Below are 14,426 nucleotides of genomic sequence, written 5' to 3'. Positions count from 1 at the left end.
GGTAATCCTGGCAACTACTTCCTAGGGTTGTTAGGGGGCGTCAAGGTTTGAAGAGTGGGCTAGACTGCCCAAGTGCTCCCATCTCACTGCAGGTGCTAGCACTCCTTGGGCTGTGCTCATGTCAGTCTCACTCTGGCTGCATTCTCAGGACGGGGCGTCTGGGTCCGCTACTCACAGTGTCTGGATCGACTGCAGAGGAGCGAACAGTCCCTTGCTGATGGTCTGCAGCTTGTTGTCGTACAGTGAGAGCAGGTTGAGGTTCTGCAGGTCCTGAAATGTGCTCACTCGCAGGCAGTTGATCTTGTTGGCATTGAGGAGGCTGCAGGCAGAAGAGTCCGGTGATTCGCAGTTCCCGATCATTCCCAGGGAAGCAAGGGCTGCCCCTGCATAGGGCCTGGCTTCCATGCTCCCTGCCTCAGGACTGCTACCTTCAGTTCCTGCTGCAGCTCAGAGAGAGTGCCCTGAAACTCCCAACACATGTGGGCACTTACACATGCTGTTTCCATGGACATTGGTGCCATGGTCCAGTCCTCATGGCATCCCCAAGCTCAGAGGAAGATCTGAAATGCTACCCCATGTGTTTCACTTTCTGTCTTTACAATTCAGACCTTCCAGAAATGGAGAAGAAAAAGAAATCATCTGCCACAATTGTTTTAAAGCTTGAATTGATCGACTCTGGTACAATTTTGATTTAGAGAATTCCTTAGAGTTTTCTGGATCACTGATCTTGTTAGAAATCAGGGAAGTCATTCTCCTATGAAAAAACACATGTAGGAATAGGCAGGTGTGCACACACGTGATGCATGTACAAATGCTGCTCTCTTAGAGACACATGCACACACAGAGACTCTATCTCAAGTAGATGCATGATACACAAGGCACATACATATCTATACACATGTATTCACACACAGACGGTATCTCTTACACAAATACACACCTGTGAGAAGATTCTCTTGCCTGCTTGCACACATACACATACAGATGCTTTCTCCTACCATGCACACATGTGTGTACAGTTTATCTTCTACACATGTACACATGCACACACAGGTATTACATGCACACATATACACTTGCACGCTCTTGCATCCATGACCGGATGCTATCTTTTATATGTTTGCACACACTTGTGTGCACACAGATGCTATCCCCTGTACGCACATATAGCATATACATACAGAGACATTATCTTGGGCATGTACACACCCATGTATGCACACAGAAACCATCTCCTATACACATTTACACAAATGCACACACAAATGTGTGCACAGATTCTATCTTTTGCAATGTATAATGCAAGAGGACAAAGTCATATGTGACTTGACTTCTGTCCCTTTCTCCAACCTCATCTTAACCTCATTCTACCCTTCATTCCACCTGCTGCCTTGTGTTTCTCGAATATGCTCCAAGAGTTTTTGGCGAGGAACTGTCTTTACCCACATCCAGCAAGGTAGGCTTCCCTCCCCCTACATTTCAGCTCAAATGTCACCTCCTCAGGGAGGCCTGCCCGAACACTTTACTCCCAGTAGGATACCCTGCCCCATGATTGTCTATTTCTCTCCCATGATTATTCCTCATTTCCTTCCTGACACTCATCTCAAATTGTGATTGCAAGATATATCATTTGCCTTTTACACAAGACTGTAAGCTCTAGGATAGCACAAAGAACACCTCATTTATAACTCTTTTTATTTTCAGTACTTTTTTAGGGAATTAAGGGAAGGGCTAGAGAGAAAGAGCACTCCTCTGTGCTGGTTTGCTCCCCAAATGTGTGCAACAGCTAGATGTGAATGGGGCTACAGCCAGGAGTCGGCAGGCGACTCACTCCAGGTCATCCATGTAGGCAGCAGGGACCAAACTACTTGAGCCATCACCTGCTGCCTCTGAGGGGCTGCATTAGTAGGAGCCTGGAGCAGGAAGAGTGGATGGAGCCCAGAGTGGGATATGGATGTCTTAACCACTGGGCCAAATGCCCACAGCTTAGTGCTTATCTATTCCTGAATGAGAGAAGGACTCTGAATGACACTGTGATATATCTTGACAATAGGATGCTGGACTTCCTATCATTGTCTGTGCCAAAATGCTATGATTCATTTAAATAGAAGCATGATGGACTTGCAACTGTTGTTGGAGGACTATACTATTGTTATAGGGGAAAACAGTGAGGGGGGATGAATGGGCAGGGAGAAGGAGGGGGAACCCCTGAGTCTATGGAACTGAATCATGAAAAAAATTATACACACACACACACCAAGACCCACACCAAACTCCACATACAACTCCAGGGGCTCTCACTGTTCTTCAGAGCGCAGAGTCTCCTCAGAGTGAGATTTCCATGCCGGCAGAGACCTGTTCCTGCCAAGCCTGGCAGTCTAGCCCAGCCCAGAGGAAGCTGTATGGTTCCAGGGGAGCCTCTCAGAGTGCAACTGCCAAGACGACACATCCGAGTGCCAAAAATTTCCTTTATGATTCTGGATTGACTAGTTGGGTCCTTGAACCTGACTGGAAAACTTCTCATTCTGTCTTGAAACAAAGTTGCAGTCCAAGGGAACTGAGCTAACCAGCAATCATAGTGTATGTTTAAAACTGCACTTTCCAAGACTGGAGTCGGGCTCCAGTGCTGAGGAAATCGCCCTTGAGATCTGAAACGGGCAAACTTGCCACTGAGATCTTTGGATCCCGGGAGCCAGGGCTCCTTTTGTGGGCAGCAGTGAGGCCACCCATATCACTCAATCATCCCTGTCACCCGTCCCCTGCTACAGGCCCTGTCCTCCTTAGCAGTTTCCTGCTCCCACCCCCACCAGGGCACTCTGCGCAGCCAGGCAGCTGCTGCAGTGACAAGAAGTGGAAGAACTGCCTGTCTCATCTGGCTAGTAATGGGCAAGTTCTCCAGGTCTCACCCGGAAGTCCTCCTGCCTCGCACTGGAGAGAAGCTCATGTCATGAGAATGCTTGCATATGTCCCCAATGGCTTTCCTGACCTCCAGCTCTTCTCATTGTCACCCAGAGGGCCGGGCAGAACCAGCCCCACAAGTTACAGGCAAGGCAACTGAGGCTGGGAGTTGGAGAGACTTGCTTTAGGTTATCACTTCCAGGTAGCATGTGGGAAGGAGATCTTCAGGGGGCTTACTTCTGCTTCCCAGTGCCTTTCCTGCCCTGCCCATCTGTCTATCCCCTTAGCAGCATCTCTTCAGAGAATTTCCAGTGCTTTGGGGATCAGATTTTAGTCAAAGTCTGTTCAGCTACTCTAATTTTGAGGGGCAAAGGATTCTATGGAGCACAATCAAGTTGAGAATGAATCACACACACACACACACACCCATATGCACATGCACACATTCTGTTTTCTGAAAAAAAAAATTAGAATCTGTGATCAGTGCTAGGTCCACTGGAGGCAGCCATGGAGTGTGTCATCTTTAGCCAATACTTTGCCAAAGTCTACACTACTCCCTATTGTAGCCCCTTTATTACAGAGCCCTTCTTGTCAGAGCAGGGAATTAAATTTGAGACCCTGGTGCAGATCCAGAAGCCTAGTGTCAGTACCCTGTTCCGGAGAGTGTTCGGCCCTGAGCAATGGCGATAGGATAACCATGGGGACAGCCAAGCGGCCACTCCAACTTGCTCTGGCAAGGGTATCTAAACTGAAAGCACCTCAGCAGCCTTCTTCACACTCCAGGCCTCCCTGGGTTTGCTTTCTCTAGATGCTTCTTTGCTCCTTAAGACTGCTAGATCTCAGTATGGGATGTTTTCAAAGACACAAGGCATCAACGCAAGTCACACTGGTGGAATTACGAGGCAAAGCTAACGCAAGGCGCAGAGCGCACGAAGCAGGCAGCAAAAGAAAACACAAAGGGCACAGTCTCCTGGTCACTCATGCTCTCTGAGGATGCTCAGCTCCCTCGGGTGCCGCGTGGAGGTGCAGGGAGAGATAAAATTAAGCTGCTTATCCGGAATTAGATGCCAAAGACATGCTCGTTATCCCCAGCATCAGCAAGATCTAACAGCCTGTCCCTCCACCCTCTGCTTTGGAGGGAGACTTGGCAGCCACTCGGCTCTGTCCATCAAAGGAGCCATGGGCTATCTGCCATCCAGACAAGTGTTGGAGGGGAATTAAAAAAAAAAAAGCAGAGTAAACAACTACAGGCTGGCGACCTCTTATCTGGAAGGTATGAGGCCAGAATTGTTTCAGATTTGGGACTATTTTCAGGATTCAGAATATTTGCATAGACACACTAAGTTATCTTGGGGAGGCGGATCCAACTTCAAATACAGAGATTCATTTACCCTCCCCACATGCCTTATCCACTTAGCCTGAAGACAATTTTACACATTATTTTTAAATGTACCTTTGTGCCGACTACCACCTGTCACATAAGGTCGGGTGTGGAACTTTCCACTTGCACCTGATGTCAAGGATCATCGTTTCAGATATTGAAACATTCTGAACTTGTGGGGCTTTGTTTTTCTTCCTGGATTCAGGAGGTGTGACCAGTGGGTGCAGTGAGCTTGGCTGGCTGTCCTGGGAACTGTGCACCAAAGCACAGGCTTTGAATGGAAGCACTGATCCTCCCTCTGGGAGTGCAGACCTCTAGGCTGCTTGCATGGCCCTGGTTTATACCCTCTAGGGAAAAGACATGTGATTGTGGTGGGAAATGCTATAGTTTTGCACCCAGTAGCTCCCAAAACACTTTCCCAGCACAACTTCTGGTACCACTGGGGATATGATGGTCCTTGTGTTTCTAATGTGGAAACTGAGGCTCTGCGTGGTGGAGGACCTGACCAAGCTCACCCTGCATATGTGACTCGCCAATCTGGCTGACATCAAGGCTCACTTTTACACATGACCTAAACTCCATCTCCGCTCCCCTGTCTTCCTGTCTCTTGGGGCATGACTAGCACACTTGTGCATGCTCTAAGTGGACGAAGGCATAATTGGGTCTGGAAGACCCTGCTGCTTTCTTGGGGCCGTAGAAGCAACAGAAGCCTCGTGTCGATCCTTAGGATGGATCTGAGTCCTCCCCGAGTGGGAAGGCGTCTCTGCTTGGGGTGCTCCCTGAACTGTCAGTGCACAAGGTAGGGCAGGCTCTTCTCTGAGTGGCAGGCACCTGCACGAGTCAAGGTTTCCTTGGTTTCAGAGACCACTGTCCAAATGCTCCTGTGGGGCTGACACACATGCTCTGCAGCCCCTCACCTGGAGCCTTTGCTGTGCCCTGAGTGGGACAGAGGACAACAACAACATAGAGACAGCAGCATCCTTCACACAGGACATGATGCTCCAACTTGCCTCATTCCTCATGGTGCCAGCTACTCACCCCGAAAACTCCCATGCTCCAAGTAGGCATTAGTCTAGTTTGCCAACAGATTCAGTGAGTCAGGTGGCTGGGGGCATATGGTGCTCATAAATATTTTCCCAGAAGCAGATCCAACTATCTTTGGGACCATCTGCTCCCATATCCACCTACCAAAGGAATCTGAGAGGTCATATAAATAAAAAGTGAAGGAGAGACTGAGAAGATCAAAAAGGCAGCAAGGGGGCCACATTGCCTCACAGGTATAACCCACTAAGCATTCCACATGGCCAGGCACTTACTTAATCCTTGACCAAGCGCCCACAGCTCTCTGATACAAATGGTATCTCTACCTGTGATGATACTTCTGAGACAAAGGGGACTTACAGAACTTTGCCCAGGGATCCACAACCAGCAAGGGGTAGGAGAATGTTTGGATCGAAGGGATCTCCGTCCAAAGCCTTCACTCACAGCCTTCATACTGCCCCAAAGCCCAGCTGTCTTTCACTAAAGGAGCTGGGTGAGTCACCAAGGGCTCCTGGTAGGAGAGACAGGTGCCCTCTTGGCAGCCACTCACTTTAACGTGGTGATGGCTACAACAAAACAGCACCAGAGGAGCTAGGCTCCTGTTGGAGGAAATGAAAGAGTGTGGCACAGCTCAGAGTGGCAGAACACATGAATTGCCTTCTAAATTTATTTCCGTGTGTTAGAGCTACGAGACACGGCATCCCCTCTTCTTTTCAGAGCACTTTCGGCTCCCACATATGCTCCACGTCAAGAAGTATTAGTGCTCAGCCAATTGACTACCCAGTGCAGATGCGCTACTCACAGACCATCCTCCCACGAGCTGCTGCCTTCAGGAAAATCCAGGCAGGAGAGCCATAAGCCTGGACTTCAGGGTGAACACAGCTTCCTCCGGGACTGGGTTAAAAAGGACCTTGCTGAGCCCTTCCATGCAGCTCACAGGCCTTGGATGCAGTTTGGAGATGGAAAACCTCTGGGTTCAGGTATAAGGATGAACTGTGTTGCAATCACCTTATCAACTACAGTGATTCACAGTTCATTCTGCAGTCCAGAGCTATGATTCTGGGTGGCAGTCGGACTCTCCACACCTGTCCACGGGCCTGTTGGGCAGCGGAGTACTTCTCCTACCTCTACAGTGCATAGCTGGAAACATCAACGGTTTATTCTCCACTCTGGAGCAGAAGCTCCTCTCAGAGAACAGGTTCAAGAAGGGGTGTGTGGCCTGTACAGACCAAGACCATGGGGGAAAAAGATGGTTGAGGCTCCAGTCACAGGTGATGCTGTCTGCTTCTATCACACCAACACTCAGTTGCAGGGCTCATATATGGGGAGAAAAAGGTGGTACTCACAGCTACAGGACATAGCATATATGTTCTCTGGTAGGAGAATAATGTGTAAAGAATGGACTGTAACATCCTTGGTTAATTACAAAAGGGCCTTGGAGGAGCAGGTTGAACCTGCACATTGGTGTAAACATTAGTAGCGACCAGTTAGGGGAGTTCTTCTGGACCCTTGAGGAACTCTCCATCATGACTTCACCTTCCACCTCTTTTTATTTCTCTAGAATTAACCCTCTGTCATCCTGAATTTTTTTTTATTCATTCATTTTAATAAGGACTACTCTCTCACCTTAGAAAGCTATGCTCTCATCCTTTCCCTGTGAATTGAAGGTTTGCTTTGAGCTCCAGCTGGAGCTGGGGAGGAACCTAGTGATGCTTGGGGCCCAGATACAGGACCACATGACACTCAAGTCTCCCAAAAGGAAAGAGGAGGAACCCTTTTTGTCCCCAACAGGGACAGAGACCTCTTTCTTCCTCTCCTGATAGGAACTGCCCTGCTCATTCCAGGCTATTGGTTGTCATGGTGATTCCTGACACACACGCAGCACCACAGTCAGGTCTGTGAGAAACAAGACCTTCTTTTACTCCAGAAGCACAGGAAAGCCCTTGGGAAGAGGGGAGAAGCCATGGGTTTTCTCAGAGGACAACTAGATTCTGAGACTGGAGAGGGAGAGCTATTTCCTAATTATCGGGAGCCTGAGAGATTTCATTCATTGTGGCTCATCTTGGTCCCTTCTTTCCCAAGACAGCTAGTAGGGTGGTCTCTCTGCTATCGGATTGCCATTTGGTTGCTAATTTCCTTTAAGAGGGGGTGTGCTAGTCACTCTGACCAAGTATGAAATGATTCCATCTCCCCAGGGACTTTCCTCAGGAAGCAGCAGGTGCACACGGGAGTAATACACCATGTCATCCTGCTTCTGCTGCTAAAGAACATCATCAGCCCATCCTGCCAGGCCATAAATAAGGACCCTTGATGTTCTCACGTGGAGAGGGCTCAGCGTGCACATTGGCGGCTGGAGGACAATGAACTTTTAGGTTATAGGGAGATACACTCGCTGCATCTGAAGAGAGTAATGCCAAACTTCTTGCGGTTTCCCAGAAGCTGTGACTGAAGTTTAGTGTGACAAAAGCTTCTTACCTAACTCTGTTGCAAGAACTTAGAGAGACCATAAAAAATATCAGCAAAGTACATGCCAAGCAGATTCATCAGAGAGGCAGTGGGAGGGATTTCTGCACCAGCAGAGAGGGAGGCTGTGCTTGGTGCACCCAGACTCCTTCAAACACGAAGATTTTCAAATTTACATTAAAGTAGGTAACAATTGTGAGGCTACAGAGGACAGGGGACCAGCTTTATGGAGCATCTCCCAGGACTTCCAGAACTTGCTCAAGGAGACTTATATTCTGCAAGACTGAGAATCTGAGATAGTCTATGTTTGTGTTGGCCACCAGCCTAGATGACCGCACAATCTTCCACACTACAGTGAGCATGCGTGGTGGGAAGTCGAGGAAGGCTGGAGGAATAGGGGGAGGGCAGAATACAGAAAAAGCAACTGCAGTGTTCCCAGTTGCTGCTGACCATAAAGGAATTGTCCAGTATCCACAGCGGCAGAGCCAGCAGTGCCTTGCGAGCTACCAAGAAGGCAGCAAGACACCAAGCTCTCACCAACAGGCTTTGAGTCAAAGGGGGAGGAAATCAGCCAGACTATATTCTAATCAGAACTTTCTTATCTGAGCGTCTGCAGTCTAACAGGGAGAAATCCAATCTCCAGTGGGCTGAACGCTAAATGAGGACCTGCTTTCAACCTGCCCCAAACAGTAAGACCCACTGACGCTGATGTGAGGCCTGGTGGCTGGTTCTTTCTGGCAGGGAAGCCTGCCTGAGTTGTTTGGACTCTTGGTTTTGAGGTTGGAGGAAGACACCTTACTGCTATCCCCAGCTCCTTGCTCCTCTCAGTTCAAAATGGTATTATTCAACTGGTTTTGCCTTCCCTGTCCTGGCCATGCCCTGTGAGGCCTGCTAGCCTCATAACTGCTGTCGCTTTGGAGCTGCGACACCTTTCTTTGCTAAATAGGCATTTATAGGACCTTTAGGTGCTACGTGTCTTGCTGCATCTACTTGTGCATGTGTGCACACCCAAATGCACAGATGCTAACAGGACATTCGTGGCAGCCTGCGGAAGCACAGCACTCCCGAGTCCAGCTGAAGGAGGTTGCTGTTGTCGCCGTGCTCCCAGCAGATGGATGTCTCTAATGACCCAGCCTTGTGGGGGGCAATGCTAACTTACAAATTCTCTGACGCAAGCAAGAAAGCACCATCTGTAAACCAGCCAGCTCCCTGCTGAGTCCTGGTGTGTGAGTCTAACCAACAGCCCCAGAGGTCCACAGAGGGCTGGGTCCCTTGAGCAAGAAAATGTCCACAGAGACACACAAGGAGACCAGCAAAGAGATCCTCTCCTGTCTCTTGTGTCCACAGCCATGCACCGCCACCCACACAGAGCATGGCTGGGCCTGCAATAGCCACCTAATCACAGATCGGACACGATTCTCCCCACCATCCCCAAAGCCTCAAAATACAGTATTGGTTAAACGCCTTTCCTTCCTGCTGCACACCAGAGTTCAATTATCTTCTTCAAACATTTAAGCTCAAATGACCAGAGTGGAATTCATGCAAATAAATAAGCCTTGAAACTAAATAAACACTTCTCCCTCAGCCCACTCTTACCCAGAAAAAGTCACCCAGGCCACTGCTGATGCTCTTCTCTGTTGCTTTACCCCCACCGAGGCCTCCTTCAAGGTCAGGCGTGCAACAGCAGCTCTCTGCCTCAGCTTCAGCACTGGGACTGCATGTGCAAATGCTACCACTTCTCTAAACTCCTAGTGCATCTCTCGTGAGATATTTCCTCTTCAAAGGGCCCTCACTTTCCTGCTTTCCAGCCCAGACCCATGGTTAGTGACTCATGCCTGGGCCGCAGTTCTGGACTGGATTATTTGGGTTTGACTCATTGACCTTGAATTCCCACTGCCAACTCCCTTGGCTGTCCTTTCACAAAAACGAAGCAGTAGCGGAGGCGAGGCACACACAGCTCCAATTCTTCTCCCTCTTTGCATGCACATAAAGTCAGATGAACTCTCCAGAACAAGGCTCCAAGTGGACAGCTCAGGGCCTGCTGAGGGACCCCAGAAACACAAATGATGTCACAAGTCCTACTCACAGCAGTTGCAGGGACACCAGCCCATCGAACAGGCCCTTGGCAATCTCAGTGATCTTGTTCCCATAGAGCACCCTGAAAGAGAGAAGATGACGGTGGTCAATGCAACGTGAGGCCAATAGATCCCCCTCACTCAGGAATGTTCTAGGTGTAGGGTCTCAGGACATCTTCCTCCCAGAGCGCCCCTCTTTCCCTGCTGCTCCTCAACCCAGCTGAGGCAGGCAGTGTGCCCAGGTTTGCAGAGCCATGCTTCTGGGTACAGAGGGGTAATGGGCTCTCCATCCTAGCTTCCCTCCCAGGCTATGTCACCCAATAAATCTCCCACAACGGGAAAATGCAGTCTCTTTGTGGTATCTCCTGGGGCCTCTAACATGACTCACACCCTGGCAGTAAATAGGCTGTGTGGGAGGCTGGCTGGCTGGCCCTGTGTCTTCAATGGGTATTGATTAGGTGGAGCCCAGCCTATAGGATGTTTCCTTTTAATATCCTGTCGCATCCTAGGAATTCCCGAGCTGACTCCTTTAATCATGCACCCAGACAGAGCTTGGGTATCTGGGACCATCTCTGGGCAGCTCAGGGACAGACAAGGTGGCCGTGGTAGTCTCACAGTCATGGCAGCTTCAGCTTCCTGCTCGCTTCTCTTACTTTCTCATCCCTTTCTCTTTCAGGTCCACTGTGTCCCTCATACAGGTGTCTCCCTAGTCCGTGGTGACCGAGGAGGCCTGGGGTGGGAAATCACCCTGGCTCCCTCTGCAGGCTCAGTTCCCAGTGCATGTCTGTGCTCTGCCCTGGTTCATCCTCGGCACAGGTGGCCTCCCTCTGCTGCATCCATAGCCAGGTCTCCGTGTCTCACCTCACGGCTCTAACCTCCTTCCTTCCTCTGTGGTTGAAGAAACTGAGGTGAAGGAGGATTTGTAAGACAAAACAAAACTCCTGCCAGGCCCGAATGTGCAGGGAGCGAATGCGATATTCAATTCCCACCCAGATCGCAAATCCAAGCTGTGACGTCTCTTGGAGTTGGCAAAATATTAGGAGGAAATGGTGAAAGGGAGCGATAAACCAAGAGCCCCGTTTCCAGACGCCACCGCGAGGGAAAGCGAGCCTCTCTCTCAGCCAGCGGCTGCGTTTCATTAATGCTTCAACAAATTAATGACTGAATAAAAGTCAGCGTGATGGCTCAGGCACACATTTGTAATTCATATTAATGTGCCACTGCTCACGGTGCCAAGTGTAGTCACGTCACTGTCCGCTCACCATCCAGAGGAGCAGGAGCTCGTGGGGTGATGGAGCTGGGGCTTGTGCCAGGCAGGGTCCCCACACCACCCACGAGGTCTCAGCACAGGACATCTCAGAGGCAAGTGCGCCAGAAGCACTCTCCAGCAGGTGTACGCGGGCTGAGGCTTGCCTGTCTGGGTGCAGACACACTTGGACTCCCAGCCCAGACTTCGCCAGGCAGAGCAGGCAGTCCAAACAAAGGCAGCTTCTTCTATCTGTGTCGGTTCATGCTTTCCCTTCTCAGTGATTCTTTTATCTTCTCATAGTCCCTACCTCTGTCACTGTTGCATATATTTTTTTCAGATATTATGTCCCCTGCTATCTCCCAACTCCGTTCCCTTGAATACAGGCTCCATGGTGACACCCAAAGGCTCATTCAAAGTTGTGTGCAATCAAGCAAAAAACAGCCTAACACAGTATCTGTTGAATGAATGAATGAGATGAAGGATTTCTAGCCCTTTACTACATATAGCCAGTCCAGAACTGGGATTGGGCGTGTCTGTGTTCATCTGCAAGCTCCATGAGGCCAAGGGGCCTTTTATACTGCCCAGTACACAGGTCTCCACTAACAGAGGAAAAAATGGGAGTAAAAGCCATTTTGTTTAAATGGCACCCAAGCACATATCAGAGTTCGTTAGTGGCATGTCAATTTCATGCTTCGCAATTTCAGTATCCTTTCTTGCAAGACAGGACATATCTCACAATGCTCCAACTCAAGTTCCGGCTTGGGGAAGCCAGGCACGGGGAGTGAGGAAGAGGGGAGAGGGATATCCTGGCAGCAGACGGTTCCTCTTCCTCCTCCTCCTCCGGGATCCTCAGGACAACAAGCAGACACTAATCTCACTCACAGCCCTGTCTTTGCTATCCCAGCCAGATGTTCTATTCGATAATTGAAACTAATTTATTCTGCAAGCAGCAGGCAACAGCTGAATCTGAGACTTTGCTGTTCTCAGCCCTATCCAGTAGGATGGAGCTGGGTGGATCAAGTGTGCATTCTGCTACCTACTCATAATGTAGGTGAACAGGTTGCAAAGAGATACACAATGAGCTCAGCCCCACCCAGGGCATCCCAGTTGTGGGAAGGGTCAGAGTATCTTTGTGTCTTATATCAGAGGTTCCATATCATGGGACCAAGAATGCGGATTCCAGAACCTAAGCAGCTTGGGTACAAATCCTGCCTCTTCTACTTGTTACAGTGAAAAAGTTGTATTTATTCACTCCACAAGTTCTGAATATCTTTTTTTTCACATTATAACTATGTCAGGTACAGTTTGAGTTGCCAGGGACACAGTCACGAATAAATCAGATGGGAACTGCTGTGTTTGTTTAGTCCGGCCGTTCAGATGCTGGTTAGATACTCACATCCCACATGGGAAGACTTGGGTTCAATTCCAGTTTCTGGGTCCTGACACCAGTTTCCTATTAATGCAGACTCAGAGAGGCAGTGCAGCTCTAGCAGCTAGATTCTTGCCGCCCATTTCCGAGTCCTGGGTTGAGTTCTCAGCTCCTGGTTTCAGTCTCAGATCAACTACAGCTACTGTGGGCATCTGGGGAGTGAACCAGCATATGCGAGTTCTCTCTGTCCCTCAACCTAAAGGACACTCCCAAAATCAACTAACCCAACTAAAAACAAATAAACAAACCTTGCCATTGTGGACCATACATTACATAACTTCTTCAACTGCCAGACAGAGGGCAATAAATTCCATATTTAAGGTTGTTGTGAGAATTAGATCCTTAAGATTCATAGATCAGTATCTGGTATACAGCCAGTGCTCACCTAGTGCTGCTACTATTATTGCTGTAGGCATGGCCATCATTGGTTTTGCTAGGTAGTAAATGTACTATAGTCCCTTCTTCTGCACAGAAAGCGCAAGTGACTTCTGGCTACACAGTGTCTCTCTGATAGAATACAATCCCAACACTTTCCTGTCCCTGTGGGTGTTGGGTCTGCTGGCAGATAAGGTTCAAAATCCATCCAGGGAGCTGTCCAAGCACTTCCTCACCCAGGAAACAAAGGGACATAGCACATTCAGAACTACGGCCATGAGATGAGTGCCGAGAAACAGGTGTCTCCCTCCACCAGGCTGCCTATACCAGGGCAGCAGTAAGTAATGGGTACCTTGCAAAAAATTTGCATCGCAATTCTCTCCTGACATGTCCCCCTGGGGACTGCACAGCTGTGGCGTGTGGGTGGGAGGGGGTGCAAGATGAGTGGAGAAGATGCATTTGAATTAGACACCAACAACTGGGAAAGCTTCTGGGCATTTAATCAATAAAAATAATGCATTTGGGTTGTAGAAATATTCGCCAAGATCAATTTCCCCGAGAGAAATATTTGTTTCCTTTACCAGGTTGCCACAAGTGCGTAAGGCAGCATAAAGCCTTAATAAAGACCTCTGAGCAATGCAAACACAGTCCTTTTCTATGTGCCCACCCCTCACCCACCAGACTGGCTCCACTTACAGCGACGTGAGTGACTTCAGGCCCTGGAAGGCATCTGCAGCAATGTCCGATATCTGATTCTTGCTGATGTCTCTGCAAAGATGAATGGGGCAAGACTGAGAACATGGTGCAAAGGCATGATAACCGCTACTCCCACACGCCAGTCAAGCACCCCAGGCATTCAAAACAGTGAGGATTAATTAATGGATCAATCAATGTATGCATCCTGCCTGAGGAAGAGCTCAAAGAGGATTCAGTTTGACTGCCCAATGGCGAAGGAGGCTACACTTGTGCCACTCTTGGATTTTTCCAAGAACTCCCAGTCACAGCATCCTGGCCAATATACACAAGGAACTCAACTCTATGGGTATAAAAGCTTGTTCAGTTCAAATGAGTACGTACAACCCAGAACCTAGCAGGTGATAAAGCAAGATCCCACAGACAACCACAAGCCCAGGACTCCTTTAGGCATGATCTTCTTATCTTGTATCAAAACAGGCCAATCTTCCTTCCAGAAAGTCTGAAGTCATATCACCTCTATAGTGAATTTTCCTCCATGACCCCAGAGGAATTTCTGAATAGTCTTGGTGATGTGATAGAAGCAACTCATGCTTTCTCAGATGCCTTTGAGACGTGTGTTTTTGTGGCTGGCTGATTCCTCATAAGGGAGCAGGTCCAGGGAGAGAGGTGAGTTCCAAGGCCTTGTTGCCAATGCTGACAAGCACTTGGCCATGTGGCAGCCAGCCCAGCCTCACAGGTGCAGAGAGCTCCTCTGGACCCTCACTCCTATGCAGAGGCCCTGGGGCTGTTGTCCACTTTGCAGCATTCCAGTGCTTCTGA

At 49.1% G+C, this 14,426-nt stretch overlaps 1 protein-coding gene across 2 annotated transcripts in view; it reads right to left on the bottom strand.

The window, feature by feature from the left end:
* Nucleotides 1–14,426, bottom strand: part of SLIT3 (slit guidance ligand 3) — a 586,046-nt gene that overhangs the window by 91,282 nt on the left and 480,338 nt on the right. For both annotated transcript variants that reach the window (XM_040983330.1, XM_040983243.1), the window contains exons 11-13: nt 13,608–13,679; nt 9,870–9,941; nt 176–319 (exon numbers count right to left, since the gene is read on the bottom strand). In XM_040983330.1, the coding sequence (XP_040839264.1) occupies nt 176–319; nt 9,870–9,941; nt 13,608–13,679 (288 nt within the window). The remainder of the gene's footprint in view (nt 1–175; nt 320–9,869; nt 9,942–13,607; nt 13,680–14,426) is intronic.

This window comes from Ochotona curzoniae, unplaced genomic scaffold (genome assembly GCF_017591425.1).
Source record: "Ochotona curzoniae isolate NIBS_2020 unplaced genomic scaffold, NIBS_Ocur_1.0 contig_1, whole genome shotgun sequence".
Taxonomy (NCBI): Eukaryota; Metazoa; Chordata; class Mammalia; order Lagomorpha; family Ochotonidae; genus Ochotona; species Ochotona curzoniae.
Note: the sequence above shows the minus strand (reverse complement) of the source record. Positions and strands in the feature narration are given on the sequence as shown.